The sequence below is a fragment of the Terrapene carolina genome, unplaced genomic scaffold, assembly GCF_002925995.2.
Source record: "Terrapene carolina triunguis isolate 2854851 unplaced genomic scaffold, T_m_triunguis-2.0 Scaffold96, whole genome shotgun sequence".
Classification (NCBI taxonomy): Eukaryota; Metazoa; Chordata; order Testudines; family Emydidae; genus Terrapene; species Terrapene triunguis.
Genome location: NW_020664447.1, coordinates 42,722,467 through 42,744,198, shown reverse-complemented (window position 1 = coordinate 42,744,198; position 21,732 = coordinate 42,722,467). Strand labels below are relative to the sequence as shown.

The 21,732-nt window shown below is 44.5% G+C and overlaps 1 protein-coding gene across 7 annotated transcripts; it reads left to right on the top strand.

The window, feature by feature from the left end:
• Positions 1-16: 16 nt before the first annotated feature.
• On the top strand, positions 17-19,600 carry ZFYVE19 (zinc finger FYVE-type containing 19). 7 transcript variants are annotated; one of them, XM_024201749.3, is made up of 12 exons: positions 17-141; positions 719-980; positions 1,835-1,956; positions 3,675-3,728; positions 4,247-4,407; positions 5,697-5,842; positions 8,029-8,143; positions 11,509-11,718; positions 12,362-12,441; positions 13,078-13,188; positions 15,661-15,824; positions 17,621-19,600. In XM_024201749.3, exons 2-12 carry the CDS (start codon positions 927-929, stop codon positions 17,691-17,693), a joined length of 1,290 nt encoding a protein of 429 aa, XP_024057517.2. In that variant the 5' UTR covers positions 17-141; positions 719-926; the 3' UTR covers positions 17,694-19,600. The 7 variants fall into 7 exon arrangements, with proteins under 7 accessions (XP_024057517.2, XP_024057514.2, XP_024057512.2 ...); XM_024201746.3 differs by having other exon boundaries at positions 660-980; XM_024201744.3 differs by having other exon boundaries at positions 17-155; positions 660-980.
• The last annotated feature ends 2,132 nt before the right edge of the window (positions 19,601-21,732 follow it).

Here is a 21,732-nt window from a genome sequence, read left to right as displayed (position 1 = left end):
AGCGGGCCCCGCGCTGCCAGTGCCGTGTTCTTGGCTATCTCGGGTGCTGGTGGGATGTGGGCAGCAAAGTTTCCGAGCCGTAAGCTGCGGCGGGAGTATTAATCCCTTCCGCTAGAGTCGGTGCTGCGAGGGTCTCGGCAGGTGCTGGGGCAAAGGTGGCTCTATAGGTGCAAAGCCTTGTGGTTTGGGAGCCGGGCACTGGGCTGTGTGGGGTTCGCACGGACTCAGCCTCTGAGTCCAGACTCTCGCAGTGATTACTGTTGGCACAGTATGTGTGTAGTATTGCAGCTTTCCGTGGCACCTGATTTGAATTGGGAGCTTCTGGGATTTTTGTCACTTTGTGCGTTTGTACGATGCGGAGCAGTCTGTGCTGCCAAATACATAATAGTTTTATGGCAAAATATGTTAAAGCAGGAATTAAATCTCTGCTTTGGAGAGGTGCCATCCTAAGTACGCAAATTTGTACAATACAAAGACAGTAGATGTTGTTATTGCTGATAGGCTTTGCAGAACAAGGCAAGTTAGACTGGTGGTGATTTGGAGGAGAGGGGGAACACTTGGTGTGTCTTATCCTAGCTTTAAGCTGTCAGAACATAGTCATGTAAGAGAACAGCAAATTATAATGTTATTTATTGTTAACAATAATGCTTTCATTAAAGGGTTGTCTGTAAAAGTTAAATAAGGATCAGATCCTTTCTTCTCCTCTCTCTGCTGAAAGAATCTGGGACCATCATTTCTACAACCAGACGTGCAGCAAGTAAACTCTGAAATGCCGTAATTCATCATCTCCCCCAACACTCTCCTGCCTCCGAAGGAGAAGAATATTCCAGGACAGCTCTATCTGGACAAATAGACAGCTTCAGGAGATAAAACTATTTCTTTTTGTATATCTGTGAGAGAGTGAGTGTGCGTTCTCCATTAGCACTATGGATAGAAGGTGTTATGGCTGTGCATCCAAATTTACTCTCTTCAGAAAAGAGGCAAGTCTCTCTTGAACACTGGATACAAGATCTGGCCCTAAAAAGTCAGTTAGGCAGGCAGCTGAGTGAGTTTCCTCGTGGCAGTGTTTGATCAATGCCATCTGAAACTCCAACAGTTTGAGGCTCCTTATATCAGAAATAGTAACCCCACCTCCCACTCTCTGCTTTACGTTCTACAGTTCAAACTGCTGCGCTTCCTTGGCTCTAAGCACACGTTTTTGTGTGTGTCAGTGTCATTGTTTTCCTTAATTATATATTAATTATGTATAATTAACAGACACATTAACCTCTCGGTGTTTAAAACATGTAGGAATTGCTATAACACAGCGGTTCTGAAACTATGGGTTGTGACCCCATTTTAATGGGATCGCCAAGGCTTGCGTTAGACTTGCTGGGGCCAAAGCCCGAGCCCCACCGCCCGGAGCCAAAGCCAAAGCCTGAGCCTCATCGTCCCGGGCGACGGGGCTTGGGCTTTGGCTTCAGCCCTGGGTGGTGGGGCTCAGGCTACAGGCTCCTGTCCAGGGCTGAAGCCCTTGGGCTTTGCCCCCCCCCCCCCTTACTATACTATGGGAGGAGATGGTATTCCTGACTCCAGCAGGTGATCAGCTTATGTCCTAAAGGCTGATACTTTTATGCTGTTTATTCTAGCCAGTGTAGCTGCAACTACTATTCTTATTCATACAAATATTTAATTATCTTTTTAAACTTACAAACAAGCACATATCATAGCTCTGAAGTACTTTTGATGTGGAAGTTGCTCCTGCCTGGTGCATATCCAGAGAGATTCAGTGTATATTTTACAGAGTTGTTGCAGCCAGCCAGTGAAACCCTTGCACTTCCTTGTTTCTTCTCAGTGTGGGTGCAAGAACTGTGGGCGGGCATTCTGCTCAGGCTGCCTTGGGTTCAGCACCATTGTTCCCCGTTACGGGAATACTCAGCAGAAGGTGTGCAAACAGTGTCATGGGGAGCTAACCAGGTAAGGTGGGAGACTTGGGCACAGTCTGTGTGTTTATATACTCTGTTGTTTTGTTTCAGCCTCTGGTGTCACGATGCAGACTTTGATCCACTTCCCTTTTTATAACTCCACTTTACACAGCCACTCGTATGCCGTCCATAAACTGATATGCCAAACCAGTCCTTTACTGAGCTGTTACCATGTGGGTTTCAGTTCCAAGTATCCATACAACTGTATAGTACAGGGGTGGGCAAACTTTTTGGCCTGAGGGCCACATCTGGAAATTGTATGGCGGGCCATGAATGCTCCCGAAATTGAGGTTGGGGTGTGGGAGGGGGTGAGGGCTCTGGCTGGGCATGCGGACTCCAGAGGGGGGCCAGAAATGAGGCATTCAGGATGCAGGAGGGGGCTCCGGGCTGGGGCACAGGGTGGGGGTGAGGGCTCTAGCTAGGGGTGCAGGCTCTGGGGTGGGGCTGGGGATGAGGGGTTTGGGGTGTAGGAGGGTGCTCCGGGCTGGGACCGAGGGGTTTGGAGGGCAGGAGGGGGATCAGGGCTGGGGCAGGAGGTTGGGGCGCAGGGGCGTGGCTCAGGGGTGTAGGCTTCGGGCGGCACTTACCTCAAGTGGCTCCTGGAAGCAGCGGCATGTCCCCCCTCTGGCTCCTACAAGGAGGTGCGGCCAGGCAGCTCTGCTGCGCGCTGCCCTGTCTGCAGGTGCCACCCCTGCAGCTCCCATTGGCCACGGTTCTCAGCCAATGGGAGCTGCAGGGGCGGTGCTTGGGGCGGGGGCAGTGTGCGGAGCGGAGCCCCTTGGTCGCGCCTCAGCGTAGGAGCTGAAAGGGGGACATGCTGCTGCTTCCAGGAGCCGCGCGGAGCAGCCCCGACCCTGCTCCCCGGCTGGAGCACAGGAGCGAGGTAAGCCCCAGACCCCACTCCACAGAGGGAGCTCAAGGGCCCGATTAAAATGGCTGGTGGGCTGGATGCAGCCCGCAGGCCGTAGTTTGCCCACCCTTGGTATAGTAGCTGAGTAGCTTGGTGATTGGAAGTGTTGCCACTAAATCAAAAAATAAACAAAAATAATCCACCTTCACTGTTTCAGAGGCCTAGATGCCATGTATAATCTGAAGATTTAAGGTTTGTGGGATTGATTTGGTTGTAACAGAAAAAAATATTCACACTCTTCCAGCTTTGAAAGCCTCAGATGCATAGGTGCAGGTTGCATAGTTAAGCACACAAATCAGGACATGCAGAGTTAAGATTAGTATATAATCAGGTATCACAGATCTGTAACTCAATATGTTGTCATATATCATTATAATATTTTGTATTCTATAACCATTTCTGTAATATACTATAATGTATAAACATTGTATAATACATTTTAAAACATTTACGTTATATAATTTTGTATTTTGAAAGCACATCTCTTTCCCAAGGCTTCACACTGATTGTGAGCCAGGAGAACCCAGAGCCTTTGTCCCCAAGTCTTTCCATTCGTTGCCTCTTTCTAACTGCAAGCTGCTGCAGAGAGTGGTGTCTGTGCTCCTCTTATTGTGGAATACTGATGACACATTTTAAACCATGTAAATTTTGCCCAGGTACTACAGTGATGAGTCCCATAGTAATGTGCATCGTAATTTCTCTAGGTTTGAAAGAGAGAGGATGTGCAGTTGTAACATTATCTGGACATCTGTCTCAGGTCTGTGTTTTACAGTTGAGATGTTTATGTTTTTGCTTTCCAGAGGAGTGTCTCAGACTAGTACAGCTAGATGGTCTCCACCAGAGAACTACAAAAAGTAAGTTTTGCTAGTTAGTCCAGCCCATTTGAATCTTTAGGTGGATATTCTTTTGGTTCTTGGCCTCTCTGTTGAGACTGCCAACAAGAAGGTGGGCTTGTGACATGGACACTTCTCTGCTTGGAACTGGACTGAGAACAGCAGCTCTTTCAGTTAGGTCACCAAACAACCACCTCATGGTAATGTCTTTTGGCTGCTATAGACCATGACTGAATTCAAACCTGTGATCTAGAACTGAAAGGTTCCATGTTTCATTACTAGTTATCCAGTCTACTTTTTGACCATTTTATATTGGTACTGCTGTGAGAGGAATGGTTTTCCTTGGGAGGATCTCTGCTTCCCCAGTCCCGAATCCATCCTAGCAAAGTCAGGAGCAGGAATAAAGGAGTTTTCCATATTCTGTCCTATATCATCTTTCCCTAAATAGCATGTTTGTAGAGGAGCTTGCGGAAGATGCCTTCATAATTCTTGTTCTAAGCGCCTGCTCCAAGTTATGCTTGTTTTTTCCCTTGTCACAGGCGTGTAGCAGCTCTTGAGGCCAAGCAGAACCAGCCGACGGGTCCGCAGAAAGGCCCAGTGAAACCCCAAGGCCGGGCAGGCTCCAAATATCAGGGGCTGTCAAAGGAGGATCGAGCTATTGCAGAGAGGCTGGAGAGGCTCAAGGAGGAAACGAAGCCCAGTGAGTTTCATAGTACGGTGGAGGCTTCCTGCATCTGAGCAGAGGTTCCGTTGTGCTTATGAGCTGTACAAATATCAGGGGTGGACTGCACAGTCGCAACAGTCGGTGCATTATAGACTAGCCTCCAGTCATGGAAGCTGGTGGGAGAAAGCTGCCCGTGGGAGCCAGGTCCTGCCCATGCTATCAGAGCAGTGGATACCTGGGCCCCATTCTCTGGGCTGCTGCTCTCCAGCGCACACATTTTGCTGCCTGGACCTCTGCTTTCTCACTGATTTGCCCGGTGCAGTCCTTATCTTGCATCTCTTGACACAGTGAAATAAGCTGCTTGTTTACATCTGTCCCGGGCATGTCCCTGTGCAGGATAACATGGTAATGATAGGAACAAAGTGAAGCAGGGGACTGCGCACGGTGTTGTTACTGTGTGGCCAAACTGGTGTGCAAAGGTCACACATGGGAACGCTTTGACTGAAGTACTGGGTCCTGCCAAGAGCAATGCAGGGCTCCATGGGACTACACTTTGCCCATTCCTGCTTCCAGGAACAAACAAAGGAAAGCTGACTTCGGCAGGCAGTTCTAGGATGCTTGAGTGGGAAACGGCAGCAATGGACTGTCTGGCTCCAAAGTGGGAGGTGGAACATGCATTTCGCTTTCACTCCTCTAGTTAGGTTGGTGCTGCAAACTTAATGGCTGGGAGATGTACAGGGGAGGAGGCAGTGGCTAGAATTAAGTGGTGGATGATAGCATTAGACCAGTGGTTCTCAAACTTTTTTACTGGTGACCCCTTTCACATAGCAAGCCTCTGAGTGTGACCCCCCCTTATAAATTAAAAACACTTTTAAATATATTTAACACCATTATAAATGCAGGAGGCAAAGTGGGGTTTGGAGTGGAGGCTGACAGCTCGCGACCCTCCCCATGTAATAACTTCACGACCCCCAGTTTGAGAACCCCTGCATTAGACCAATGCCCTAATCATTTCAAGGGACATGAGTCACACAGTAGCAGGACCCTTGTATGTAGACATAGTAACTGAGTCGCAGTGCAGTTTTTATTGGAAGAGACACCCCTTTTGGAAGAACACATTCCAGCAATCAAGAGAGTTTTAAGCAAACCACAGGGGATGTTGAGCATGGCTCTGGCTAATTATTCCTGGCTGTGATCAGTGAAGTGAGGGAGGCTTTGCTTAGCTGTCCAGGGCCCCATTCTTGAAAGAAAAATATATTCCAAGACACTAAAACTATAAAAGCCATTTGCTTGCTGTAAACAAACAGAGTTGGTCTGAATTGCAGAGTCCATCCCGTCTCAAGCTGAGATAGAATCTAGGCTTGCAGCACTGAAGGATGACCCCAGCAAACCCATTCCATCCACACAGGAAATGGAAGACCGTCTGGCTGCCCTGCAGGGAAGAGCCCTTCCATCCAAAACTCCCAGACCGGTAAGATCCCCTGGTCCCCTTGTGTCAGTTCTTGCCAGTTGCTCTATCTGAGCTCTCCCAGTAGTTGTAGTGTCTCAAGAGACTTAAGAGGCATATCAGGCCCTTCCTCCTGCTTCATCGATTCATGTCCACCTGGCTGCTCCAGAAATATACTCATTAGCTGCCAGCTTATGGTCTAAGAGTGCATTGTCACGTCCCAGAATTGAACTAAGGGCACGTGTTCTTCAGCTTGATGAGGACTCAGAGATGGTGGGCCATTTGTGGCCCTGCCTCACAAATGATTGTTTGTTTAGTGCTAGAAGCTGTTGAGAAAGGAGCCTCCCTCCCTGAGATTCAGGTGAGTCTTTAACAGCTGTTAGCTGTTTTATGTGGGTGGACTTGGCTTGAGGGGGAGCATTGTCTGGAGGTTAGAACCTGGCGCCGGGAGTCAAGAGTCCAGGATTCTAGTCCCAGTTCTGCCATCAACTTGCTTTGTAACTTTCAGAAGAAATCTGTGGCCTGATTTTTCAGAAGTGCTGAGAACACACAACTCCCATTGAAGTCAATGGGATCTGGGAGTGCTTCCCACCTCGAGCTATTAACCTCTCTCTGCTGTAGTTTTTCCATCTATGAAAAAAAGTGATAATACTTGCCTACTTCTGAAGGTTGATGTGATGTTCACTAGTGCTTCTAGATTCTTGCTTGAAAGATGACATATCAGCTCAAGGGATTCTTATTAAATAATTAAGCGATCAAATGAATGGCAACTTAAAAAACCAGATTAATAATAACTAATTTGGAGTGAGACAGGAAAATATTTCCTCTTGAACTGTGATAAATACGAGACTATGCTAGAAGTTCACTTGTCAAAAGAAATCAAACTTTTATGAACTCATCAATGAAGATAAAACATGGCTTCTGTGTAGAGAGATGTCAGAAATGCCTTCCAAGAGTGTGGCACAACATCCCAAACAGTGAACAGAGCGCCAAATGTTTAAAACAATATTTACATTGAGACACAGCTGGGTCACCTTTAACCCCAAATTTAGGTGGTGGTTGTTTGTATGTTTAAAAAAAAATAAAATTCCAAAACTGAAGTAGGACATTTGCAAAAGTTTCCATAACTTAAAAAAATAAAAATAAACGCTCCTCTACAATATTGACAGCTCAAATGTTGTAGCCTAGTGATACAAGATTTTCTAAAAATTGGTTCTAAATTTAGGCTCCTAAATCCATATCTAGCTGTAAGTGGCCTGATTTTCAAAGCTATTTATCTTAGGCACTTATATGTCCTCTACCACTGCAGTTTCTTTAATGTATTTATCCTCACAGCACCCCTGGGAGGAAGGGAAGTGTGATTATCCCCATTTTACAGGGGAAACAAAGGCTCAGAGAGATTAAAGGCTTGTCTACATGTTAAACACAAAGGCAGTACAGCTTTGCTGCTGCAATTCTTCAATGTAGACACTACCTACACTGACAAGAGGGATTCTCCTTTTGACATAGGTAATCCGGCTCTTGAGAGGTGGTAGCTAGGTTGATGGAAGAATTCTTCTGTCAGCCTAGCGCTGTCTATACTGGGACTTAGATTGGCTCCACTGTCCCTCCCAGGGGTGTGGTTTTTTCACACCCTTGAGCGATACAGTTATGCTGAGTTAATTTTCTAGGGTAGACCAGGCATAAGTGACTTGCTCATGGTCACACAGGAAGTCTGTGGTGGAGCAGGGGAACTGAACCCATCTTTCTAAATCTCAGTTTAGGTCCTAGCCCCACACTCTCCTTTTTCAAAACAATTTCCACTGACTTATTTGGGAGCTGCTGCATGGTTGCCGAACAGTTGTGAAAATTGGACCACTTATTCTGGTGCCTAAATGTCGGGCCCAGTGTCACAGTAAGGATCAGTATCAGAGCTGGGATTAGATCGCATCAGTTCCTGGCTCCCAGTTCTGTGCTTGGATTAGCCAGTTGACTTCAGTAGAAGCTGTGCATGCTCAACATCTCTGAAAATCAGGCCCAAAGCATCTCAAGTTGGGCACCCAAAAATGGAGGCACCTAGCATTAGTGGATACTTTTGGAAATGTTGGTCCCAATTAGGATAGTCTCATAATTGGTTACACAATTTTTCAGATTTTTCAATTTGTCTCCTTCCATCACCTGTTTAACACTCTCCTACAGCTTTCTCCCATGCACCCTCTCTGTTTTTCCAGGCGCACCAGCCCCCGGATACCAGAACCCAAGTCCAGCAGTCTGATGACCTGTTGACCCAGCTGGCTGAGCAAGTTGCCATTGATGAGAGTTATAGTCCAGGAGCCCAGCCTCAAGGTATTTGTTATCATTGGCCTCAAACAGTTTTTCTTAAGGACACTACATACACCACGATGTAATAGCAAATTTTTTTTTAAGTACATCAGAAGCAGGAAGCCTGCTAAACAACCAGTGGGGCCACTGGACGATCAAGGTGCTAAAAGAGCACTCAAGGACAATAAGGCCATTGCAGAGAAACTAAATGAATTCTTTGCATCGGTCTTCATGGCTGAGGATGTGAGGGAGATTCCCAAACCTGAGCCATTCTTTTTAGGTGACAGATCTGAGGAACTGTCCCAGATTGAGGTATCATCAGAGGAGATTTTGGAACAAATTGATAAATTAAACATCAATAAGTCACCAGGACCAGATGGTATTCACCCAAGAGTTCTGAAGGAATTCAAATGTGAAATTGCAGAACTAGTAACTGTAGTCTGTAACCTATCATTTAAATCAGCTTCTGTATCAGATGACGGGAGAATAGCTAATGTGACGCCAATTTTTAAAAAGGGCTCCAGAGGTGATCCTGGCAATTACAGGCCTGTAAGCCTGACTTCAGTACTGGGCAAACTGATTGAAACTATAATAAAGAACAATATTGTCGGACACGTAGATGAACATAATTTGTTGAGGAAGAGTCAACATGGTTTTAGTAAAGGGAAATCATACCTCACCAATCTACTAGAATTATTTGAGGGGGGTCAAGAAGCATGTAGACCAAGGGGATCCAGTGGATATAGTGTACTTAGATTTTCAGAAAGCCTTTGAGAAGGTCCCTCACCAAAGGCTCTTATGCAAAGTAAGCTGCCACGGGATAAGAGGGAAGGTGCTCTCATGGATTGGTAACTGGTTAAAAGATAGGAAACAAAGGGTAGGTATAAATGGTCAGTTTTCAGAATGGAGAGAGGTAAATAGTGGTGTCCTGCAGGGGTCTGTTCTGGGACCAGTCCTATTCAACATATTCATAAATGATCTGGAAAAAGGGGTACACAGTGAGGTGGCAAAATTTGCAGATGATACAAAATTACTAAAGATAGTTAAGACCCAGGCAGACTGCGAAGAGCTACAAAAGGATCTTTCAAAACTGGGTGACTGGGCAACAAAGTGGCAGATTAAATTTAATGTTGATAAAAGCAAAGTAATGCACATTGGAAAGCATAATCCCAACTATACATATAAAATGATGGGGTCTAAATTAGCTGTTACCACTCAAGAAAGAGATCTTGGAGTCATTGTGGATAGTTCTCTGAAAACATCCACTCAATGCGCAGCGGCAGTCAACAAAGCAAACAGAGTGCTGGGAATAATTAAAAAAGGGATAGATAATAGGACAGAAAATATCATGTTGCCTCTATATAAATCCATGGTATGCCCGCATCTTGAATACTGTGTGCAGGTGTGGTTGCCCCATCTCAATGAAGATATATTGGAATTGGAAAAGGTTCAGAAAAGGGAACAAAAATGAGTAGGGGTATGGAATGGCTTACGTATGAGGAGAGACTGGGACTTTTCAGCTTGGAAAAGAGATGGCTAAGGGGAGATATGATTGAGGTCTATAAAATCATGACTAGTGTAGAGAAAGTAGATAAGGAAGTGTTGCTTACTACTTCTCATAACACAAGAACTAGAGGTCACCAAGTGAAATGAATACGCAGCAGGTTTAAAACAAATAAAAGGAAGTATTTCTTCACACAACGTCCAGTCAACCTATGGAACTCCTTGCCAGAGGATGTTGTGAAGGCCAAGACCATAACAGGGTTCAAAAAAGAACTAGATAAATTCATGGAGGATAGGTCCATCAATGGCTATTAGCCAGGATGGGCAGGAATGGTTTCCCTAGCCTCTCTTTGCCAGAAGCTGGGAATGAGCGACAGGGGATGGATCACTTGATGATTACCTGTTCTGTTCATTCCCTCTGGGGCACCTGGTACTGGCCACTGTCGGAAGACAGGATACTGGGCTAGATGGACCTTTGGTCTGACCCAGTAGGGCCATTCTTATGTGTGTTTATAATGAGAAGGAAGCAGGTATCTCCCAAACCACCAGGATTAAAAGTGTGCCAAGTATCCTGCCTTATCCCTACCTCCCCCTTACCAACACACAATGTTGACCAAGAGCAGCAGCCGAGACCTATGTTGATTTGCCATTGTCTCACCCCGTGTGGTTACGTTTCCCCTTTCAGTGGTAATATTGTTGGATTATTTTTCTCTATTTTTTTTATGGTAGCCCAGTCTGGGGAGGAACAATTTTTAGAATTTCCAGTCCTTCCGTGTTCTATTAGATGGTTCACATGGTAGTAGTAAGACCTTGGGACACTAGTCTGGCCAGAGCCATGCCCAACATCCCCTGTGGTTTGCTTAAAACTCTCTTGATTGCTGGAGTGTGTTCTTCTGAAAAGGGTGTGTCATAACTATAAAGGGAAGGGTAACAGCTCTCTGTGTACAGAGACTCCAAATCCTTTTACTTGTAAAGGGTTAAGAAGCTCGGGTAACCTGGCTGACACCTGACCCCAAGGACCAATAAGGGGACAAGATACTTTCAAATCTTGGGGGGGGAAAGGCTTTTGTGTGTGTCCTTTGTTTAAGGGGTTGTTCGCTCTTAGGACTGAGAGGGACCAGACATCAATCCAGGTTCTCCCCATCTTTCTAAACAAGTCTCTCCTATTTCAAACTTGTAAGTAAAAAGCCAGGCAAGGCGTCTTAGATTTACTTTGTTTTCTCAACTTGTAAATGTACCTTTTACCAGAGGGTTTATCTTTGTTTGCTGTACTTTGAACCTAAGACAGAGGGGGGTCCTCTGAGCTCTTTAAGTTTCATTACCCTGTAAAGTTATTTTCCATACTGATTTTACAGAGATGATTTTTACCTTTTTCTTTAATTAAAAGCCTTTTTTAAGAACCAGATTGATTTCTCCTTGTTTTAAGATCCAAGGGGGTTTGGATCTGTGTTCACCAGGGAATTGGTGAAAGGTTTCTCAAGGCTTCCCAGGGAGGGAATTCTTGAGATGGTGGCAGCGGACCAGAGCTAAGCTGGTAGATAAGCTTAGAAGTTTTCATGCAGGCCCCTACATTTGTACCCTAAAGTTCAAAGTGGGGATACAGCCTTGACAGGGTGTCTCTTCCATGGGACCCCAATAGAAACTGCACTGTGACTCAGTTACTATGCCCACATACAAGGGTCCTGCTACTGTGTGACTCATTTACCTTGAAACTCATCAGTACTTTTAGCTATGGAAAAGAGAGAGCTGTGCAGCAGAACAGCAGACATCTCCACAGTCTGAGTCGAGAGTTCTGTTACTCTTAGCCCATGCCATTAAAAGAATGGACTATGCCTGGAGAGGGTTGCCATTGTAACACCTACATGCTCTGTCTGGCTGTGTTCCAGCTGTTAATACCCAGACCCTGAATGATCTTAATCGGAGAAGTGAGGGTGGCATCAGCACTGCTGATCTGGACCCAAAACAGCTGGAAGAGGAGAAGAATAAACTTCTGGCAGAGGCTGCTGCTGAGCTGAGGGAGGAGAACACTAGGGAGGAGAAAATCCTAGAAGTTGCAAAGAAACTGGCAGCACTCAGAGGCCAGGACCCCGAGAAAGGTGAGTAATAGGAAGAAACCCTAGGTTGTGCTGAAGAAGAACAGGGCGGTGTTAGCTTGGTGTTAGCGTCTCTTTGTCATGCTGGGAGAAGTTGGAGCTTTTACATGAAGATTAACCTCCATTTAGCAATGGGAAGAAATTACAGCTGGAGGGAATCACATCTCTACTAGAAATGGATGGTCCCTTGATGACCGGATTTGGGGTCCAGTTGTTAAGCGGTATGGAGTAGTCCAGGATTATGAAAACTAGGGGTTGAGGCCCACTAGGGGTGAAGCTGTGTGGATGAACTCCCTTTGCCCCATACCCAACCCAACAGCTAATTCCAGTGTGCCAAGATTTGTTTAATTATGCCCCTTTAAATGCATTATTTTCCTTCCTTCAACCCCAACTTTTAAAAATTTGAAGAAAAAAAAATGTTATCTCCCTTCCAAACAGACCCATCCCAAAAGGAGATGCCGGTGTGCGTTCCCTTCAGTGTACCATCTGCTTTGCAAAAACCAGTACTGGGTTGAGGGTTGTGATGCAAGATCAAATTCAACTCCCCATGCCGAGCACAGACAGCGTCCCTTGAGATGTGAAATGGCAACAGGTGCTATTCAAGTGTAGCTCACTGTAGCCTCATAACCTTCCACTCCTCTTGCAGTTACTCTGGAAGACTATAAGCTCCCTGACAGTGATGAGGAGCTGACGGAGGAAGAAGCCATTCAGCGAGTCCTAAAACAGGTCAGGAACAGCTGTTGGGACTCTGCTCACTTTCCTCTTAAATAATCCTAGCATTTTTGTTACTTATTCAGTGTGCAATGACCCTGTCGTCTGCCCCTGGGCCAGGGTCTTGCTCTCTCAGATCTTTCACATCTAAAGCTAACTCCACCTCAAAGTGATTAGCGGAGCAGTTCTGTAGCCCAGCTGGCTAAGGTTGCAGACTATGTTCTGTCGTTGTGTGCATCTGACTTGCCCTTTCTTGGTTCCTTCCTGTGTGGATATGTGACTTCCCTGTCTCGAGAGCCCCATGTATCTCTGGAGTTTGCCACAGAACGTAGGTCCTGATAGCCATGAAGTATGCAGGCCCTTGCCAGTCTCTTGTGTTTTTTCCCTTTCATGCACACATTAATTTTCTCTCTCTCTCTCTCTCTCTCTCTTGATTGCTACTCATCTGATGTCCCTGCCCCTAGACAGGAGATGATGTAGTGCAGCTTGCTTTATAAAGGCAGTTCTCCTTCCCTGCAGACCTCTCAGCTATAACATTTGGGCTTCTCTAGAGAATGTGGTGATTAAGGGAGGGGAAAGAAGTTTTGCTCCAGGAGAGAGGCTCATGTAGGAGTTTGAAACAAAAGACTTCATGCTTTCTTTTGTTCCCAGCTCACTGAGGAAGCAGCTCTGGATGAAGCAAGTGGCTTCAACATCCCTGCTGATCAGGCCACCCACCCAGCAACCTCACAGCAGAACACAGCCAAGAAAGCAAAGCTAAAGGTCTGTGAGCCAGTCAAGCCCTCTTGAAATGACCTGTTCCAGTTCCTGATACAACACAGTTCTGTGTAATTCAAATCTCAGTCCTGCTCTGAGGCTGCCTTACAATGGTATTTACTGTACTGTAAGTTGCCAAAACCAGAGCACGGCAAAGAGCTACCAACCTGCTTTCCCTAGGTTGGCAGGCTGAGGAGGTGAATGTCTCAACTGGCTTTTCCAAGGCCAGCCGACACTGACTGTACTTTGCATCTCCCCCCTGCTGGCCAGCTTTAACAGGGCTCTCTATCTGGAGCATGGCTCCTTGAAAACCAGCCATCTGCAGGACTGGATGGCACCCTCTGCAATCAGAGGACCTGGTCAGTATATAGTCAGCGAGGAAGATACAAAAGAAGGGATTCCTAACCCATCAGTGTAATTATACAGAACATAAGCTACAGTCTACTACTAGAGAGCCTGATCCTGCACTGCTGAGGTCAATGGGAGCTTTTCCACTGGCTCCAATAGGTGTAGGATCAGGTCTGTAAAGAGCAGTAGTAATCAAGTGCCTGTGTTCTTTTATAATATCAGTGCAGGGAATTAGTAAAAGGATGCCATATATTGATGGCTATTCCAGCCCGTAACATAGCAGCATGCACACGCTCTCTGTTATGTGTCAGAAGAATTAAATGAATCTGTGATCTCCATGTAATTGAAGTGTCTGTCCTCAGTGAGAAAACATCTTTAATTACAGATGTTATCAATGTGTCAGTGTTAAAGCTTTCTTACCCTGACCTTTCACGATCATTAGTGTGAATGTAATTATATTATTATTAAAAACAAACTTATCATTAGAGCTGGGCCAAATTTTTTTGACAAAAAGATTTTGCAGATTTGTCGCATGTGCCAAATGGTTTTGGTTGGGGGGAAAAAAAGAAAAACTCTCAGAAAATTGAAAAGTTTAGTTTTCTGACACTTTCAAAATGAAATGGTTTGATTTTTTTTTTTTATTCAAAACAATTTTTTCATTAGAAATTTCCTTCAATTTTATTAAGAAAAATAAAAACATTAAACCTCTAAATCTAAACCAAAGTTTTTGTTTCAGGTAAAATGAAACATTTAATTCAACCTGAAACAAGATTGTTTTCAACTTTTTGGTTTTGCTAAAATGTTCAAAAGAACTTCGCTTTGGATCAACCTGATACAATTTAAAAAAATAAATAAATTCAGAACTGCCACCGAATGGAAAAATAAGTTATTCACCCAGCTCTATTTATTGTTTTGCTGGGAAACAGTTTTTGCAATCTTTGAAGAATGTTCTGACAGTTTCTCCAAATAGATATGTGGCTTCTGGAGTGCTGAGCTTCTACCTGTGACTCTTTTATCACCATAACAGAGCCAAGGCAAGTGAGGTAATATCTTTTATCGAACCAACTTCTGTTGGTGAAAGAGAGAAGCTTTCAAGCTCCGCAGAGCTCTTCTTCAGGTGTCTCTCATGAACAGAAGTTGGTCCAATAAAAGATATTACCTCATCCACCTTGTCTCTCTCATATCCTGGGAACAACATGGTTACAACAACACTGTTATCGCCGCAAGGGCAGTATAAATCTAAGGAGACCGATGGTCTTGTAGTTAAGGCATTGCACTTGGGAGATTTTGAGTTCCATTCCGAGCGCTACCACAGAATTCCTGTGTGACCCTGGGTAAGTCACAGAGCCTCTCTCTGTCTTGATTCCACATCTACAAAGTGGAGAGAGAGAAATACTTCCTTTCCCCCACCCCTTGTCTGTCTGGGCTGTTTAGAGTGTAAGCTCTTTGCAGCAGGGATTGTCTCTTCTTGCCTGTACAGTGCCTTGCCCAGTGAGATCCTGATTGGGGCCTCTAAGCATTGCCATTTGCCACAACACAGATAATAATTGTAGGTGGATGTTGGTGACATCAAACAAGCAGGAGAAGCTATCTGCCTATCACGAAGATAAAAGCACATGCAATCTGGGTGGGAGCAATTATTTTTTAGTTAGAGAATTAGGTAAATGCATGTGCAAACAAGTGCCTGGACTCCAGGCAAGCTTGCTGTGCAGAGTGTGGTGTCGGCAAAGGTTGGACACCCTTGATGTAAAGACACTGAAGTAGTATATGTGTAATTGTGACCAGCATATATCAGGGACACCCAGAGGGGGGGGCAAGTGAGGCAATTTGCCCCGGGCCCCACAGGGGCCCCCATGAGAATATAGTATTCTATAGAATTGCAACCTTTTTTATGGAAGGGGCCCCCGAAATTGCATTGCCCCAGGCCCCCTGAATCCTCTGGGCAGCCCTGGCATATATTAGAATGTAAGTGCTGTATGTCTCTGTTCTGGACAGAATCACACTGTAAAAACCCTCCCCAGTTGCTGTCCCAGGTGAGACGATCCTCACCCAGCATAGTTCAGTCTAATTATCCTAAATTATCCCAATCTGACTCCTGATTTTTATTTATCTGATTTATTCCTGTATTAGAGCCAAGCTCCAACTGCCACAGCTAGTGCTAAGAAACCCATCCCAATTGCTAAGGCAGAAGACAGTGATGAGGAGGAGTTACCATGGTGCTGTATCTGCAACGAAAATGCCACATTGCGCTGCCATGACTGCGATGATGATCTCTACTGCCAGCGATGCTTCCGGTAACACTGATAACACCTTTTGGCTAGAGATACCCATCAAGATGAAACCTAGTTCTCCATGCCAAGTTAGAATAACAGAAGAGTAGGACTAGAAGGGACCTCAAGAGGTCATCTAGTCCAGTCCCCTGCACTCATGGCAGGATTAAGTATTATCTAGACCATTTCTGACAGGTGTTTGTTTAACCTGTTCTTAAAACTCCAATGACTGAGATTCCACGACCTCCCTAGGCAATTTTTTCCAGTGCTTAACCACCCTGACAGTTAATTTTACCTCATGTCCAACCTAAACTGCCCTTGCTGCAATTTAAGCCCATTGCTTCTTGTCCTATCCTCAGAGGTTAAGGAGAACAATTTTTCTCCCTCCTCCTTGTAACAATCTTTTATGTTGCATGGTTTAGTGGGTGTTTCTTCTTCTAAACGGAAGAACCCCTAAGAGAAGGAGAAATTTGAGATGCTCAAGAGTCAGATTGTTACCTCACCCTTTCAGGAAATAGTTTTATAGCACCATTAGTTAACACTAGCTAGCATGGAAGTACAAGCACTATCATCATGCTTCAGGGCATAAACTGGGATCAGGAAAAAATGTTCCTTTCGTATTATAGTATTGCATGGTGAGGATGTTATGCCTTTTTCTGAAGCAAGTTACACCACTGCTGAAGACAAGATGTGCAAGACCATTGTTCAGGTTTGGCAATTACTGTGGTTTGTTAATGACCTTGAAGGATGGGTCAGAACAGACTCACTGGCAGAGAGATCAGCTAGGAGGAAAGTGTGGGATCTACAAGGATAGAACTGTGGCCTTAAACCATGTGAAAAAAATTTTTTTTTTTTTTTAATCTGGTGATTCCTGAAGCACTTGAAATTGGAGAGCCTTTACATTTTATGTACCAAAAGCTTCTAACTCTCAGTCGAGCAATGCAATAGTTGCAATTTTAACTTTTAAACACCTAAGGCTTTTGCATTCTGGCAGCATGTTATAAATCTCTGGTTTAAGAAGCTATTTCCCTTCAGTGCAAGACTGTTCTGTGAAACAGAAACCAGATGGTAAATTGAGATGATCTCTGATGTTCATTCTGTCATTTCATGGCCTGTTGATGGTTCTGCAGAAACCAATCCAATGGAGGGGGTGGTGCGAGTGAATATATTAAAATAATAAGGACATGCCTAACTGGTAATGCTAAATAAGTTTAAGGAGAAACACATCAGCCAGATAACGGAGCGGTAAGAGGCAGAGATGAGAAAAGCAGCAGAGTGGCAGGGTATTAAATTAAGTCAGCTGTATGCTCAAGATCAGGGTTTGTGTTTTCAGTCAATAAATAACCCTCCCTGCCTGAAATTGAGCAGAAATTAATTGAGCGGGGATTTTGCCCTCTGCACTTCATTTGCAGTGCGATATGCAACAGATTATAATCACAACTCTTATTACATGCCTCTTACCCACTGTCCTGAGAATGTATCACTAATTACATGAACATGAATATTTCAGAGAGACCCATTGTCATTTCTCTCTCCAGAAGTCAGAGGACAGAATGAAGTTTTCTGAATTAGCAGGCAGTCTTCCTCTTCATAAAGAACTTTCCAGGGCGATGTTAAAAAAAAAAAATCTCAGCTGTCAGTCTTGATAAAGCCAATGGTGGCCCAAGGGAGAACGCCTCGGTTAGTCAAATGTATCAGTGGGGGTTGTCTCTTGCTTGCATTAGCTGGATGAGGCTCTGTGCAGCTGCTACTGCTGGGTAGGCTGGTCTGCACAACCTACCGTCACTAAATGCCATCTTCAATTCTTGTTTGCCTTTCAGGGAAGGCCATGATGAGTTTGACCAGAAGGAGCACCGCACATCTAGCTATCGTCCTCCTTGTAAGCAGAAATGAGTTCATGAGCTGTGAAAAGGGAAGAAGATGGAAAACAGAGATACAGAGGGAGTTGTCAAGATGGGAAGAGTCCACGAGGGCATGTGCTTGCTACCAAAACAGAGGATCTTTTGAACAATTTGAGGAACCTCTGTAATTCCAGAGAAGCTTGGCGAAAATGTGACTCCCCTCCCCAAACATAGCCAGGGAAACATGGCTGGGAATGAAGTGCATGCTCTGCATACATGATAGTTTAAGTCAGTGGAACATTAGAAAATGGATGAGTTGATATAAATGTAAATAGCATGAGTTTAAAACAGGGGGCATTTGGATGATGGTAAAGCTAGGGAAAGAGCATGAATTTAAGCCATTGTGAGGCTGCATGATGAATAATTTCCTGCTGTTGCTAATAATTTACACATTTTGTTCAAAAAAGATGACAAGGCAAGTTAAATTAAGAAAAGATAAAATTCTTCATGGCTTGATCAGATATGTGATAAGAATCTCCGAAGTGTAATAAAGGAATGTGAGTAGGGAAAGCTCTGAAATTGTTTTACAGCGTGTCATCCTGCAGTCATGCCCTGTGACCTCAGTTCTAATGCCAGATGGATCAAAAAATGAAATGAAAGGCCTTACTGTTTTTTGACATACTCTGGCTGGATGTGAGAGGACGTGAGGTGACCTAAAACTGTAGTATAGCGTTGTTGGGGGCTTGCTAAACAGCAGCTGTGTTCTACCCCAGTAGTGGCTGCATTTTATTGGTGGATGATGTCATTCCTGTAGCTGAAAAGCATTCTGGAGTCTGTCAGGATGAAAGGTGCTTTGTAAATGTAAAATACTAATAATGAGCTGAATTCTGTTGTCAAATAGGTATGTAAGAATTCTGTGGAAGTCAATGAGAGTTGTACACATTTGTCTGAGAGCAGAATTTGGCCTGATACAATTATTAGAATCACTGGTAGACTAAAGATACCACCCCCTGCTCTCTCCACTGCCCCCACATATTTCTGTTCCTATGAATGAATACATTAAACGGAGCTCTATTCTTGCCCATCTCTGGTGCCTGTCCTGGTGCACGTCACAGATCCCCAAGACCAAAGTCATTGGGGTTATCCACTGACCTGGCAAAATTCACTCTCTCTAATACAGTTCTGAGTAAGCCATAAGTGGCTGAGGTTCTGTTTATATTAACAGTGGCAGTGCCTAACTCCTTCGTACAGCGCTTTGGGATAGCTGAGTAGGAAAGGTATTGGATTATTATGATGTAATGCTGACAAAAAGCCCAGCACTCACAAGATGATGATAAACAGTTCCTGGTTGAGGAGGTTAGTCTAAAAGATGAAAACCAAGATTCATTTCTGGGTTTTACTGCGTAGGAGTGGGAGTCATTTCATAATTATTGGACTGGAATGATTACTCAGATAGCTAACCACCCACACTTACAGAAAGGATCTGCCTTGTTCCCTTTGTGGCTCAGTATTTTCAGGGGGAGAGGGGAGTAACTGCTGTTCAAATGTCTGCTGTCTGATTGATTTTTAAGAGGCATCTCTGTGTAGTATTTGTCCAAACTGCTCCAGCAGTAGGTCTTAATCCTGACTCCCCTCCAGACATTCAGACTATGTGCATTCAATTCTTTGTTTCACAGCTACTTCTCTTAAACACCTCACCCTGACCTGTGGGTTAATTACGCCTAGGTGAATGTCAGCACCATGCTATTGAACTTCCTGGTTTCCTCAGCCACAGTTGTAGCTATTTATATAGTCAGCCAGGGTGGCCCTGTGAGCCCTAACAAGTGCATCTCATGAGGAAAACAATTGGTAGGTTACAGCTTGAGCCAGCCTGCTGGCTTGCCCAGGGTTCCAAACTGGTTTCTGTGGGCTTATCTCATTGAACCCAGAAAGGCATGTCCTGGAACTGACGTTTAATACCTAGTCACATGTGGGAGCTTCTCTTTACTTGCTTCGGTCACACAGACTGACCCTCCCCTCTCCACAGAAAATGAACTTTTGTGGATGCTGAACCTCTGCATGTGATAATGGGCCTTTTCTGTGACCCTCCCCTTGAAATGCATTAGACTCCATCACTAGCTTATCAACTTCTATAGTGTGGGGAAAGAGGGCTGTTTGCAGCAGGGTAGACAGACTAACCTTTTGGTTTTCTCTTTGGAAAAGACAAATAATGTGACTCTTATTTAAGAAGCATGCTTTTAAAGAGTTGTATGGCTAAAGCCCTGAACAGCTTCCCATCATCTTCAATGGACTGGTGTGGTTATAGCCTTGTCCAGTGCTTTGAAAATACTCAGCAAAAGCTATGAAATCCTGAGTTACAGCTGTGCAAATGAAGGGGAGAGCACTGTATCTGCAAAAGAAACAAAATTGGGCTTGTGCCCTTTTTCGCTTCTTTATGAGGGATAGAAAGGGCCTGAAAGGGTTTTCTCCCCCCAGAACGTTGATTTTTCTGCATTTGAAATATCAGATCTTGCCTTTTTGGCTGGAGAATTGAGAGTGATTATGACATCAGAAGAGTTTAAAACCTGAAAATTTGAGAGGGGAGCTCAGAGGTGTTATTAGGAGTATGATTTAGGGGGAAATCTTTGTTTCATGCACATGGGCCAAGATACTCCATTGTAAAACCTAGATCAATAGAATGTTTCCAGCTGTGTTTTATTATAATCAAAAGAGGGTGTGTTTTTAAACAAACATTCCTATGCAATACTTGCAACTCACCCCTGGCAGGCTTGTGCTAGTGCCTGAGAACCAGGATAATAAAAGTAACTAGAAACTGATTGTAAACAACAGCAAAATTGGCTAGTCTATTTTCATGGTCCAGGCCAAAATAAATCCAACCAATAAACAACAACATACTATATTTAGATTTTAAGAATTCTTTCCATTGAAAAAAAGACTTGCAATTTTGTATGGTTTTTTCTTTTTAATATGATTTTTGAACTTGACAGATCCTCTTAATTTCCCCTCTCTCTTGTATTGATCTGGGAACTCAGAATGGATTTTTGGAGCAGTTCCTGGCTGATAGGCAAATATATTTTGAGACAAAATTTTAACATTACTTACCCAAGTCCCTGAGGTTTTTCAAAACCCATATTCATGCTAGGGCTTGCCCTGAATTGTTGCTGTGTTGTGTGGGGTTTCATTTAGAGTTTAGGTCTCAAGAATTACCCTCTTTGGGGCTGGTACACCAGCACGGAGGGCTTGACTGCTTCTCCCCACTTGGACTGTGGCTGCTGAGGAGAGCATGTGAAGGCAAAGTAAACAGGACACACAGGTTATTTTTAAAAATACTTTCCAGAACCTGTTTTTAACAATCCCTGACCCAGACTATGGCCCAAGTCCCTTCATGGCACCCAGAGTAGAGGCAGGGTGTGGGTGGTGGGTCCAGCCATAAAGATAACATCCAGGATGGTGCAAGGGGAGAGGCATTTCAGCTCCTTTGTGCTCTCCCTCGTCAAATATGGTTCAACAAGCAGAACCCATTGGGCCAGTAGAATACAAGCGAAGGCTTGCACAAGTGCACATCTCTGTTCCCATGGCAGCTACGTGAACCTCTGAGGATTGTCGTAACTCTAGTTCAGTCCGCCCAGCTCATTGCCTATCCCTTGTCAAAACTGGATCTTCTACCTTCACCTCAGTTTGATCCTTTGCTACATTTGACTAAGCTCCTGGCCTGGCAGAGACCAGACTAGCTTGTAAAACAGGTGTTGGGCAAGAGAGATCATAATTGGCTTTGTCAGGAAAACTTCCAACATTTTTATCAGCTCTCAGTGGATTAATGAACGCTTTGGCTGGGCTAGCCTCTGCCCTGCTCTCTGAGTGGCAGTGAAATGATAAAGGTCAGAACCTCAGCAGGTGTAAATCAATGTAGATCTATTGGCTTCAAGGCAGCTATGCCAATTTACACCAGCTAAGGCTCTGGCCCAGCATCACCTCTGATCTTTTGAGCATTTTAACTTTTTATTTAATTTTGAGAGTTGAACTTTGAAGGGAAGTTTTCAAGATTATTCAATGTGCCAAGGCCAGATGATGGCCTGCCAAGCATGTGCCAA

Excerpts from the sequence above, each read along its gene's own strand:
- ZFYVE19 (XM_024201749.3), top strand. The coding sequence starts at position 927 with ATGGATAGAAGGTGTTATGGCTGTGCATCCAAATTTACTCTCTTCAGA. Across the intron at positions 1,957-3,674 it reads TGTCATGGGGAGCTAACCAG|AGGAGTGTCTCAGACTAGTA; the intron begins GTAAGGTGGGAG and ends TTTGCTTTCCAG. Across the intron at positions 11,719-12,361 it reads AGGCCAGGACCCCGAGAAAG|TTACTCTGGAAGACTATAAG; the intron begins GTGAGTAATAGG and ends CTCCTCTTGCAG.